Source organism: Cupressus sempervirens, chromosome 3, assembly GCF_028749045.1.
Source record: "Cupressus sempervirens isolate cs-2001-9-10 chromosome 3, ASM2874904v1, whole genome shotgun sequence".
In the NCBI taxonomy this organism is placed as follows: Eukaryota; Viridiplantae; Streptophyta; class Pinopsida; order Cupressales; family Cupressaceae; genus Cupressus; species Cupressus sempervirens.
The window spans coordinates 261,692,878-261,707,700 of record NC_143120.1 but is presented as its reverse complement, the minus strand read 5'-3'; the positions used below and the strand labels follow the sequence as shown (position 1 = coordinate 261,707,700).

Here is a 14,823-nt window from a genome sequence, read left to right as displayed (position 1 = left end):
AAAACATTGACGGTAATTGACGCTAATAAAATAAACACAGATTTTGCAATCAAGCAAACAATAAAAAACTATTTTAAAGTTGGAAAGCCAATGAACTTAAGAAGCAACACTGTTCGAGCTAAATAAAAAAATAAAACTAAATCAGCGAAGGTCTAAATGTTAGCGATCTTGTTTTTCAATCTAGCTGGCACGAAAATGAGACTTGACTGAGGTTGTTTAAAAAATTCTAATAAAAGATTGTGTGGAGCATGCCTCTGATTGCATTGATTTTTAGCATTATATTTATGGACGTCAACTATTCATTTGATTATCTACAAATATTGATTTGATATTTTTCTATGGAAAATTGTGGTTGAGGGGCACCCTTCACGGCAGCGTAAGTCATTCAAATTATTGGGAATCACTGCTACGGATTTTTTTTTATAGTATCTTTATCTTTATATAGCTATCGTTTTAATTTGACTTCTCTGCTGACACCCCTCTTATTAAAATAAATAGATACATCAATCATGATGACTTTACGGGCTTGACAATTATTGCCTATCCCTAACAGAAACAATTGTCTAAGACATCTATATCTATCCACACAGATGATCATTATATCAAAACAATATGGAGAACAAGGGGCTGATGAATTCACTACTCCTCAATATATTATCCAGTATGAACTCCAATTTAGCAGCTGGTTTTGCCACGGCCATTTTCTTTGCAATAATAGCTGTTTTGGTGAAAAGGGAAAGAAGTGATAAGCATAGACTCCCACCACGACCCAGATCGCTACCCATAATAGGCCATTTTCATCTCCTTATAGACAAAGAAAAGCCCTTTCATAGAATTCTTGATTCACTCTCAAAAGTTTATGGACCCATCATGCACCTCAAATTTCGTAGCCGTCCAGTGTTGATTATAAGTTCATCAGAACTAGCCAAAGAATACTTTACATTAAATGATGTGTGTTTTGCTTCTAGGCCTCCTCTTAGTCAGGGAAAGCATCTGGGTTATAATTATAAATTATTAGGGTGGCTTCCATATGGCTCATACTGGAGAAATACCAGGAAAATTTGTGCACTTGAGCTTTTTTCTTCTAAACAGCTTCAAGCATTCCGGCCCAAGAGAGTGAGGGAGATTAGTAAGACTCTGAATATTCTGTTTCAACAGGCTCAGATGAAAGCCACAGTTAATATGAGAAGTGTTTTGTCTCAGATGACTTTGAATGTTATGATGAGCATGATAATGGGTGATCAGTGGTTTGAGGAGGAAGGGGACATGTCCTGTGCAGAAATTTTACATCTGATTGAAGAGTCTTTCATGCTCCATGGGTGTCTCAATGCTGGGGATTATATTCCCCTTTTGAAGTGGTTTGATTTGCAAGGGTACGAGAGGGCTATGAAGAGAGTGCAGGGGAAAATGGATCCATACATGCAGAGAATAGTGGAGAAGCACAGAGAAAATCCACCAGAGAATAAGGAAGACATGGACTTCATAGATGTGCTCATCTCACAGGCTGACGAGAATGGTGATACAATCCCTGACAAAGATACCTTCGTCAAGGCCATTGCTGTGGTAAGTTCATTTTCATATATATATATACCCTTTCTGAAAAGTATATTTCTGAAAAATATATTTATTTAGTGTAATTTTAGGGATGGCTTAATTATCACACTAAGATTTGATTCTTAAACTAAAAGTGTTAAATAGTCAAAGTTGACAGCTTAATTTCTTCCTTAGTGCGTGATGTTTAAAAGTGGCCATAATTTTAGACCATTCTTTAACATAAAACATTATGTTTGAGAAAGTAAGTCAATTTTGACAATAAGACTTAGTGTTTGATTTTTTAAGGCATTGAATAATTTTACATGATTTCCTTATTTATGCTCAAATTAATGAAGAGTTATTCTAATTTAATATCTAAGAAAAAAATATTACTATTAAAATTATATTTTAGAAAATATTTCTTTTCCAAATTATTTTTTAATTGAAATTGTATATTATATATCTTGTATTTTTTAATATTAAACATAAAGTGACGAATAAGAAATCTATATCCTTATTTTGACAAATTTTTAGATTTGTTTAATGAATATTAAGAATATATACTATTTTCTTAATATTTGAAACTTAAGATTTTTACTACTAAGATGAATTTTATACATTCTCGAAGTTTACCAAGTTTTCATATTGGTGAATATGCATTTTATTTTTTATTTTTCTTGTCAATATTTTGGATAAAATTCTATGAAATAGGGTAGACTTTTCCTATACTTGTTATTTTTATGTACTAATATATCTTTTTCTTTTAGAATATATTTAGTGCAGGTACAGAGACTTCTTCACTAACCATAGAATGGGCATTGTCATTATTAATATTGCATCCCAATGTAATGAAGATTGCCCAAGAGGAGCTTGATTCTAAAATTGGGAAAAGCAGATTAGTAGAAGAGTTTGATATACCACAACTAAAATACTTGCAAGCAATAGTCAAAGAAATAATGCGTCTTTTTCTAGTTACGCCTTTACTTGTGCCACATGAATCTATTAAAGCATGTATAGTTGGGGGCTTCCATATTCCTGCAAGGACAATACTATTAGTAAATGCATGGGCAATTCATAGGGACCCAAGAATTTGGAATCAACCACTAAAGTTTATTCCTCAACGTTTCTTGGAGAAAAATATAGAAATTGAAAAGATACAAACTTTAGGAAATGAATTTGAGATGTTCCCGTTTGGTATAGGAAGGCAAGGATGTCCAGGCACTTCCTTGGGAATGTGTGTGGTGCAAATAACCCTTGCAAGGTTATTGCAAAGCTTTCATTGGTCTATTCCTCATGATAAAATCCTTGATTTGAATGAAGGAGTTGGGTTGACAATGCCAAAACAAGTACCTTTAGAGGTTGTTATTGAGCCTCATCTTCCCTCTCATTTGTATATATATGGTATCTAACAATAAGATTAAATGTTGGATGTCTCAATCTATTTGAAAAATCAATATATAAATAAAGCTACTTTTCTTTCTCTTTTTATGAAAAAACATGATACCAAAAATCCTAAAATAAAATAAATCAATATTTCTTATTTGTCCAACTAATACACATTTAAGTAATTTAAGAACTATTATTATTTAATATAGTAAGTATAAATATTTTATGCATCAATAATGTGACCGGTTTTGTATATAAATCTTTTTTAATTTATTATAAATAAAATAATTGTTAATAAGTTTAAACATCATCTTCTCTTTATCTTTTAATCAAATGACTATTATTTTTACTATTTCGAAATAATAATAAAATTCAATAAAAGGTCAGATAATATTTAAAGGGATCTGTAGGATTATCGAGCGAAAATGTCTGCAAATAATGTGAAATTCACAATTTTTAAACATCCACAGAAACGTCGAAACCTTGTATCGGCCAGGACAAGCAATTAACCCTAAAGTCTTGAACCCTAAATGTAGGACGAATGTAAACTGTTTCAGCCAGGGTGCCGCTCGTAGAGAAGGATGTCCCCCAACCACTGAAGCACCTAATAATCGCCAATAGCTTCAAAATCCTCTCCGGCAACACCAGTTCTAAGCAACAGGTCAAATCCTTTGATGACATTGTTGAAGCCCACAAAATTAGAAGAAGGACGATTATCTTTGCAAAAAATTGTGAAGAAAACCTCGGGGATTCATACAATGGATGGCAAGTGGTGTGAAGGAACAAAAAGAAAGTGAATCAAGCACAAAACTATCTGCCACCGCTGAAGAACTAGGGAAGAAAGATAATTCTCAGCATAGCACTGGAAAATGCAGTTCAATTAGAAGATGCGATAAATCAAAAAGTACACAAGGGGAAAGAGATTGAGTCCTGATCGATTCCACCTCCGCTCAAGATCTCAGCCACCAACAGAACGGCTCTAGGGCATCAGCAACATAAGCCAATGAATGACAAACCCACGAATTTGTTTGCAAAAAGCCAAAGAGTCTATGTTCCACCGCATAAAAGACGCAAGAAACTATTTGACTCCAAACCCGTGGAAGTAACAAAGCCCAAAGGTAACAATTTCTCTGACATAGTGATAATAAGTGATAAGTTCATAGAGGAAAGATGGAAAGAATGCGAAGAATGGGGAATATATGTTTTCTGGAACGGCCCTAGCAAGCAAACCTCAAAACTTCAAAGCAATATTGAGAAATATTGCCAAGAAAAGGTAAGTATCTGCCCTTTTGCAAAAAATTCTCTGTTCATATTCTGTAAATCTAAATGCTCTAGAAATTTATTAGTAAATACCACTAACTGCTATTTTAAAGGTTTCTTAGTTAGTTTCTAAATGCTCTAGAAATTTATTAGTAAATACCACTAACTGCTATTTTAAAGGTTTCTTAGTTAGTTTCTTAGCATGGGAACCTAACTGGTCAAATGAAAAAATGAACAAAACTTCATATTGGTTAGAAATTAAAAACTTTCCTCCAGAGATTAAACATATCAAAACCCTAAGTCAAATAGGAATTTCCTTAGGTAAGCTAATAGGAATCAAATTTGATTACTATAAGGCAAGCAATATAAAATTCTTGGTTGAAGCTAATTCAAAACCTAAAGAATCCATATTAAAGAAATTAATCAACAGATCTATTTACACTTCAGAATTTTCTGTATATGAGAGGGAAAGCTCTGGTATCATAGCGCCTAGCTCAGAAATTGGATTGAAAGCTACAAATATCAAGGAAACTCTTAGCTACATTAGTGAAAAAAGTGGAGCAAAACTAGATGTTACAACAGCTTGGGATATGTATACACAGAGAACAGAGGATTTAACAAAAGGAAATACTTTGGATCAACAAGGAAAAACTTAGGAAGGGAAAGTTATGGAAAACTTCGAAACAAATGAGGAATCAAATCGAGCCAAAAACTCTGAGAAAAGCCTGATCACACTCTCAACTCTCAAAAAGTGTAAAGAATGTAGAGTTAACATTGAAGAAATGGAGGTCAATAAGAAAAAGTTCAGCTATCTAAATCATGAAATCACACTCCTATAGAGCGACATAGAAGATCTACTTGTCATATCATAACAAATGCATATGGAACACTCTACCAATATGGAGGGAGAACATGTAACAGAAGTCTTTGAGGGCAGAGGAAAAGGTGAGGAGAAGAAGAACCCAACAAATAAACTCAGAAATGATCAATCAGAAGTAGAAAGAGATACTGAAAGTTTGGAAGATTTAGAAATTCCAAATTTGATAGAAAATAATCAATTGGTAACATTACCAGTGGCAAATGGTAAGAAATGGAATAATATCACAATTCAAAGAAGATTAAAAAGAAGAGCTACAAATTTTGGTAGACACCTGCAAATGGAATAGATATTTTTTCTACATATCAAATAGAGAACAACATTATAGAAAATGAAGAAATTTAGAAATTAGTATGCCCACCAAAATCTGAAACAATCTTAAAGGCTGTAGAACATTCAAGCAAAGAAGCACATGGCCTAAGTAAGGGATTTAAATCAAGCATGCAAAAATGGGAAAAGTTTGTTATCATAGAAGATAACCAAATAAGAAGTGCAAAAGAAAGAGTAGAATTAGAGAAAGATGAACAGGATGTAGAAACACAGGATGAAGATACCACAAACCACCTCATCAATGAACTTTTGAATCATGAAGTAGAAGGAAATGAGGAAAATAACATGCATATCAATTCAAAACTTCTTGGAATCTCAGTGAATCTAGAGGGTATCAAATCTCCTAAATGTGGTAAGCGAAAGGTTAAAAGAGGTAGGAAATCCATTAAAAGATTTGTAGGAAGTTGCTGGTCAAGCTAAAAAGAAAAAGAAAATTAATGATATTTTACACTCAGGGAAGGGGAAGATCCTTCCCAAACTACAATGAGGATCACTACATGAAATGCTAGAGGACTAAATGCCTCTAGCAAAAAATGCCTACTAAAACAAAATTTAATAGCATTTGAATTAGAAATCATTCCAATTAAGGAAACCAAATTAATTCAGAAGAAAGTAATAAGATGGGACTAAAATTAAGATAGCGGAAAATAGAATTTAAAGAATCTATTGGAGCCTCTAGTGGATTAGGGATGATTTGGAACACACAAAAAGTTGACCTAAGAATGATAAATAAAAACACTAATTGGATTAGCAATAGAGTTACAAGTCTAAAAAATCATTTAGAGTTCATACTTATTAACATATATGGCCCTGCACCAACTATGGAAAAATTCATAGTCTAGAAAGAAATTATTACCTTTATTAACAATTACCATGAGAAGACAATTTTCATAGGAGGTGATTTTAATGCTATTATGTCAAGATAAGAAAAATATGGGGGTATACAATGATCTCACAAGTCACAAAAGAATTTAAAATTGGGCAAAGAACAATATGTTTGTAACAGATATCCTGACAAAAAATGAAATATATACCTGGAACAATAGAAGGAAAGATTTCAACTATATTGTAGAAAGACTGGACTGCTCAAAGGAGATCTAACCAATATCAACATGGATATTATGGCAAAGATTCTCCCAATATCAAGTTTAGATCACTTTCCTATAACACTTAACATCTTAGAACCTAATAAACCAATTAGAAACTCCTTTAAATGCAAAAAAAATGTGGTTTTTAGATCTAACATTTATGGAAAACATTAAAAAGTGGTGGAGCGAGGAACAGTCCAAAGGTTCAAAAATGTTTCATTTTGTCACAAAAATGAAAATACTTAAAAGGAAAATTATATATTGGAATAAAACACAGCTTAATAACATTTTTAAACTAAAACTTGAAATAGAAGAAGAACTAAAAAATCTTAACATCGAAGTAATTAAAAAAGGTATGGATAATGATAAATATATGAAAGAAAAAGAGTTAGTGACTAAATAGGAGGATATGCTAGCTAAAGAGGAAGTATTTTGGAGACAAAAATCACCAAAAAAATGGCTAGAAGAAGGTGACAGAAACACCAAATTCTTCTATAACATCTCAATTCAGAATAGAAAGCTCAGAAATATAACACACATCAAAAGCAAAGAAAGTAATATAGAATCTAACCCAACTAAGATATCAAAAGAATTAGTTAATTACTTTAATGATTGTCTTAACAATATTGAAGCATCCCACCACATTACCCAGATGGAAATTCTCCAAACTATTCCAAAAATCATTACTGAAGAAGACAATAAATTTTTAAATAAGCCCTTCACCTTGGTAGAAATCAAAGATGCCCTCTTTAGCATTAATCCAAATAAATCTCTAAGACCAAATGGCTTCCAAGTCTTTTTTACCAAAAATGTTGGGATATTATAGGGAAAGAATTATGGGCAGCAATCGAGGCCACCAAAAATTGAGGTGCCATCCTCAAAGAGATCTACCACACCTTTCTCACACCTATCCCAAAAAAAAGCAATGTAGAAGTACCTGGAGATTACAAACCTATTGCTCTATGTAATACACTTTACAAAATCCTATCCAAATCCCTAGCTACCCATCTAAAAACCCTTTTACCCAAATTAATATTAGAAGAACAAACTATTTTTATACCTGGTAGATCCATAATAGACAAAATTTCTATTATACAAGAAACAATCCATTCTGCCAAGATAAACAAAGAAGGATGCATGTTCCTAAAATAAGATATTCATAAAGCATATGATAAAGTTGATTGAAGATTTTGATGCAAAATGATGGAAGGCTTTGGTTTCTATCATCAATGGATCAATCTCATCTATCAATGTATCTCAACCTCCAAATTATCCTTACTCATAAACGGTACCCCTGAAGGTTTCTTTAATACCTTCAGAGGAATACGACAAGGAGATCACATATCCCCTTTTCTCTTTATCATCATGGCTAAAACCTTTGGAATATCCATCAAGCAAGCCCAATACCAAACTAAAATTCAAGGTATATCAATAGCCAAAAATATTGAAAACACAACACATCAACAATTTGAGGATGACGATATTCTTGTTGGACTCAGTTTAGTAAATGTAAGCCCAAAACTATAAGATTATCATTGAAAGATACACCAAAGCATCAGGACAAATGATCAATGTAGACAAATAAAAAATCTTCTTGCTTAACATACCAAAAGAACAATCAAACTATATCTGCAATCTTTTAGGTTTTAAGAAAGGAAAATTCCCTTGTAAATACTTAGGGATTTTCCTTGATAGTGAATCAAAATAGAATCAAAGCTAGGAAAATATTTTAGATAGGATCTTCACACAAACTAAAACCTAAGATGGAAAATGGCTTACAAAAGTAGGTAGAACAACTAAAACTAAAGTAGTTCTAACAGCTCTAACCACATACCAATTATCTTGTCTCCAAATCCCAAAGAACTCTAGTAAAAAAATTGAACCAAAACTAAGAAATTTCTTCTAGAAAGGAATAGAAGACAAAAAGAAAGCAGCATTAATCCACTATGAGTAAATATGTAGACCTAAGAATGCTGGAGGCTTAGGGATTAAGAATTTAGAATGGAAAAATGAAACCCTAGGGGAAAAACTAATTTGGTGTATGCTACAAGAAAGAGAAAGCAAATGGGCAAAAATCATCTTCAACAAATACCTTAATTTTGAAAACTACACCTCTCTTCTTAGAAAAAAAGCCCCACTAAAAGGGTCAGCATTCTAGAGTTTCTTAACAAAATTTCATCCTCTTATATCCAAATATGTAACCTGGGAACTTGGGAAAGGTGACAAAGTCATCTTCTAGGAAGACTCATGGAACAGGCTCCCTCAATTGGACACCTACAACTTCTCTGATCAAACAAAAAATATCTTAATATCAAATTGGGGTACAAAAGTGGTAGACTATGTAGATCATGACCCATCTAACGATGGCACTCCATGGAAATGGAAATATCTTTCAAACCTCAACCTTCCAATCATTGACCGAATTAAACTAGAAGGAATACTCCAAAACTGTAACATAAATTTAAACAACAAAGATGATAATCTAATATGGGCCATATCAAATGATGGGTCCTATCAACTAAAAGAAGGCTACAATTTGATCCTCAATTCTCAAAGGTGGGAAGAAATTAGCATCCCAATGAATCTTTGTTGGGATCCAACAATTCTCCCTAAGGTAGGTATCTTCTTATGGGCAGCTGTCCAAAATGGTATTCTCACTGCCGACAGGATTAGGAGAATAGTTTTTGAAGGTCCCTCAAGATGTGTCCTCTGTAAAAATGATTTGTAAATGGTTGAACATCTACTTTATCAATGCAACCTTTTCAATGAATGTTGGCAATGGATAAAGGAGAAAGTAAATTGGACCCTGCCACTTCCTAGAGAATGGAAGGATCAGATCCTTGGCTGACCTAGAAGTAGGGATGGAAATGTTTTTTATAAGATATGGAACATTTGCCCTGCCATTATGGCTTGGGAAATATGGAAAAGAAGGAACAGAAGAATCTTTAACAATTTAAAGATGTCCATCCTCTAATTAGTTAACAAAATTGAGACTTGCATAACAGAAGTCATGAACAACCATCTTAGAAACACTTCTAAGGAAGAAGGCTCATTTATAGCATGGGATGCTGAAAAAAAATAAATTGGCCACACATCATCAACCCACTTTTGCATTATAAAAAAAAGAACACCACAACTAGAAAAGAATGTTGCTAGGAACTGCCTCCTCAAGGCTGGCTGAAGCTCAATTTTGATGGAGCCTCTTAGGGAAACCCAGGATCGGTAGGAATTGGTTTTATTCTCAAAAATTACTTAGGTAAATGGCTCATTAAAAGAGCTAAGGCCGTAGGAACAGTGACCAATAACATCATCAAACTCGAAGTAGTGAATGAAGGTCTCTCTTTCTACAACAACTTTAATGTTAAAAAATTAATTTTAGAAGGAGACTCTCAAATTATACTGAATGCATTAAGAAAAACTAATACACCTAATTGGTAAATAAACTCTAAATTAGACGAAGTACCAAAAAAAATGACAAAATTAAAGAGGTCATCATTCAACACATCTATAGAGAAGGTAATGCCGAAGTTGACACACTTGCCAATGAAGGTATAGATGGTAATGAAATCCTCCTCATCAACCCTAAAAATTAAAATTTAATTAACTATCATAAATATACCTGCATCCTAATATCATAATTATGTGTATCCCCCCTCCCCTTTCCTCTTATCCTGTATACTTATGGTCATATAAATATACACATATAGTCATATCTACATAGATGTATAGACTAATATAAATACATATATGTATCTAAGTCTATATGCCTATATGGATATGCACATAAATACATAGGTTTTCATCCCTTTTCTCTCCAGCATTTATCCTTGCTCTTTCAAGATGAAATTTACTCATAAATATAGGCAAATTCATAGGTATAAATATATGCTAACATAGATATATATATGTAGTTATGCCTACATGTTGGATAGAATTGTATACATGTGGTTATACTCTCATATTTGTATCTATGAAAACATACATACATATATATATATATATATATATATATATATATATATATATATATATATATTATAACACTGGCTTTTATTTCCCAAACTAATCATAGTATGGCTTAGCTACAATTTTGTATCTTTGAGTAGACTATTTAATTAGTTCTCTAGTACTCTATGTCATCTATATTATTGATCCTTACATATTCTACTAACGATCTATTTGAATTTTCCTTATTTACTAATTCTATGGTTTGTATCATTTGGCATCTCATGGCTTCTCTCATGTATTATCTAATTTACACTAGATGGTGAATAGTTAGTTTCTATCTTCCTTGTTTTGAGCTAATGTTATCTTTGATCATAGGTTGAGCTTCTAATATTCCTATTTGTCTATCTTGTAGCTATTTTCTTATAACTATTGATGGCTCTTTGGCTATCACAACTATTATCTCTTTGGCCTGTGGGATGTGTGGTTGTTTTCTTGCTAGGGATCTTTTTCCTATCTTGTTTTCTTTTGTTACACACACACACACACACACACACACTCACATATCCCCCCTTTTTTCCCTTGGTTTTGTTCCCTTCTTTGTGCTTTGTTTTCTTGTTGTTTAGCTCTGTTGATCTTTAGTTGCTATTGTTTTTGTGTTCGTTTTGTTTTGTTTATCTATCTTGCCTTTGTGTCTATGGCTTCTTCTTCAGGTTTCCTCTTCTCTTGCTCTCTTTTCTTTTGGGTTTTACATGTTCTTCATCTCTTCCCCTTTTCTATTTGGCTCTTTCTCTTCATGCTTCTTCTGTTTAGTTTTTGGTATTGTTTTGTCTTGTTTTATTTTTGGCTCCTTCTATTACTTTCCCCTTCTTTTTTTCTTTTTTTGTTAGTTTTCCCCTCTCCCTCTTTTGTTTTTATTTTTATTTTTTCCCTCCCCTTACCCTTCTATCTTCCCTAGTTAATGTCTTAAGCTTCTTTTAGGTTTTTTGCTACTTTGTCTTGCATGTTCTTGTTTTGCAGGTCAAAATCATAGTTGATAACTAAATAACAACATTAGGATGCACCTTCAAGATCTTCAGTTACAGATATAAGAATGGAATTGATCCCTTATAAAGGACTAAATTGTAAAAGTCACAGTATGTAAATTGATGACTTTCTATGTAAGGATCACACCTTATCATCTAGGGTATGCCCCTCTACTTATTGTATAAAATTGGACAAATGATCTGGGCAAGACTAGAGGTTTTCTTTCCCATTCTTTCCTACCAGTTCCCATTTGAATGGAGGATTGTAAAAATATTTATATTAATAAAATATAATCGAAGGCTTAGGCTATTTATTGAACAATCCCTTTATATATATATATATATATATATATATATATATATATATATATATATATATATATATATATATATATATATAAGGATCTAACACCTATTTACAGACAAATGTTGAAGGGTTCTAGAACTCTAAAAAAATAATTACAACAAATGGAGAATAAAAATATATATCCCACAATTAACAACCGAAAAGGAATTTAAAAGAAAAACACAAGCCATACCATCTCCAAATGAAGGCCTGTTTAAATAATTCAAATTATTTTTTAAAGGTCTCTATAACGTTCAACATGATCAAATGGTTACAAGATGCTTGCTTAACTTCAAGAATGGGTTATAGAAAGACACCAATAACCTTACTAACATTGTGATACACTACCACATTTTCCCTAATATCCACCACATTAATGAAATGAACAAAGCTGAAACCAATCATCAAATAAAAAAGGGACATGAGAAAAAAAAGCAGGAAACAAAAATAAGTTTGGCTCGAGTAAATATTAAGAAAAAAAACTAGAGACTCTTAATAAATTTCCCAATAATATTTTCTTCCCAAATAGTAGATGAGACCCTTAACAAGAAACACAAAACTGAATCTAGGCTATATAAGAGCAAGCCACTTAGATCATAGAAAAATATTTTAAAAATTAAAAAATTATGAAGGAAGATAAGAGGTCCAAAGATGGGGGGAAATCCAAGAATTCTAATAAGGGAAGAAATTTTTTCCAACATGTAATAAAAATTCCATGGACATTAAAAGAAAACCAAAGGGAAGAGCATGATTTTATACAACTATTTTCTACATGTGATTCACCATCCACCATGTTCAATTGAACAATCTCCATACCCGAGTATGTGTAGGATTAGGGTGTGCCAAACTATGGCATTAAGTAGCAGCGAAAAATCATTAATGTTAGTCAACTTGATGTGAAACCTTGAACTAGTTATGAACCTTATATAAAATATTTGTAACAATAGAATTTGTAGTAAATTGAATTTAGTTTCTAAAATACTAGCACTTTTTCAATAAGAATATAATTTAATTGGTCTAATTTTAGAATTTTAATGGAAAAGTACAAAAAAATAAAGAAAAAAAGAAAAGAAATAGGTGTATGTTTGACCACCTTAATCTCAATAAAATGATAATATTTTTTTGAAGATTTTAGATATAAGAAGTAGACTCATACACAAATGTGATGCATTTTTTAATAATTTTATTCTAAGAAAATAATTAATTTTGAAATATCTACTACAACATCTTTTGAAATTAAAAAACTTTCATGTCTGACCACATTAACTCATTCAAACCTATACAAAATTAAAATTTAATTTTTTTTCCTCATAGTAGGAAAAACATAGAATATGACACATCTTTCAGATTTTGAGAAGGTTATACCATTTTAAAGTTATAACTTTGTTCAAATAGTACTCAAATCAGCACTTTATAAGTAACTTCATTCGAAAATATGTAATCATTAATTGCTAAACTCATAATTTGATAAAAATTATATCGATGAAAAATTTATGATTTCCTTAAGAAAACCTTTTCATTTCATCAAATTCAGATGAAAAGTGATTTTTTTTCATATCGTCATTTTTTGGCCCATCATGATCTTGCACATACCCACCTATAGAAACCCTTTCATTAAAAATTAGATAGGTATCTTCCAACATCTTCTCAAATAGTAACCACACAAAAGGATGAAGCCCTTTCAATGAAAAACTACTCTACCAACAACTGAACATCACACTCAACAAAAAATGGAAAGCAAGCCTCACATGGGAAGAATCATTTTTCACCCTAAACACGCAAAAGGGAACCATAGTGAAGAAAAGAGAAAAAAGAGGCCCCTATTATCAACAATCATGATAAGAACCACACCAAACTCTTAATACAAAAGGCAAAAATTAAAGTAAAAGTTGCAAGCCTTGCCATAAATAATGCATACATAGACAACCTTTATTAGAGACAAAAGTAGAACCACCAAATCATTATCATGTGTAGAATAATTTACACAATAAATTATACTAAATATAAAAAGTTATAGAGAAATATATTCAAAATATTATGCAATACTACATATTTTATATATAAAAGATATAAGTAAATAGTCAAAGAGTTCTTTTCTTAATAAAGATGAAGTTGGAATTTATTGATAATTTGTGATCAAGATAATACACATTTAGAGTGGTTAGATAAATATGAATATTTTTGTATAAATCTTTTTTTATATTAAACAGATGTGCTAGATAGAGTACATGAAATCATGTTATTTTAAGAAATGAAAATTATAGATATAAATGAATGACACTTGAAATAAAATGTAATCCATACGAATTCCTTTGATATGGGTAAAAAGAGTTAGGCATTTTAAGTTTACTTGATTGTTAGAATCCTCTATACAATTATGACTTATATGGGTGAATCTCTTTTATCATGAGTCAATTTGAGAATGTGTGAATCGAAAGTTTAATGTATATCAAGGTCCAAAAATAGGGTCATTTTCATATCTTATAAAGTTAATATAAAATAAAGAATGAGAAGGAATATTCTTATTTTTCTTTAATCAAAATCATGATTCCCTTGGGGGGATATTTTTCTCTCCTATTTATTGTAAGGATATTTTGCAAATGTAGTAAGTGGTATTTATCGCATGATGTTATGCATCAGATAACTTGTCCTCATTTTATTTACCCTAATTTATCAATGTAATTAGTTATACTATTAAATATCTATGAAAATGTTTTTGAAATTAAGAATATTATAAGGGCCTTGATCCCTATTACAAAGAATAGTGAATGACTTATTCCAATAAAACTACAAGAAATAATATAAATGATTGAAACAAAAAAGGGAAAAGGAAAGAAAATGTTGTCGAGAAGACCAACCAATAGCTAAACAAAAGATACTATTTTTTAAAGGCTTGAATGTAAACTGCAAATGAAAAATAATTTAACAAATCCTATTATCGTAAGAAAAGAGGATTTACAAGATCCACTATCTTAAACAATGAGTTTCAACAAGTTTCCCATAACCTTAACTTCTTTTAACTTATAAAATAGA

General features: G+C 31.5%; 1 protein-coding gene across 1 annotated transcript; it reads left to right on the top strand.

Annotated features, from left to right (window-relative positions):
• Nucleotides 1–589: 589 nt before the first annotated feature.
• LOC149565895 (cytochrome P450 81Q32-like) lies at nucleotides 590–3,014 on the top strand. Its single transcript, XM_089817291.1, has 2 exons — nucleotides 590–1,563; nucleotides 2,301–3,014. Exons 1-2 carry the CDS (start codon nucleotides 613–615, stop codon nucleotides 2,940–2,942), a joined length of 1,593 nt encoding a protein of 530 aa, XP_089673417.1. The 5' UTR covers nucleotides 590–612; the 3' UTR covers nucleotides 2,943–3,014.
• Nucleotides 3,015–14,823: the final 11,809 nt, after the last annotated feature.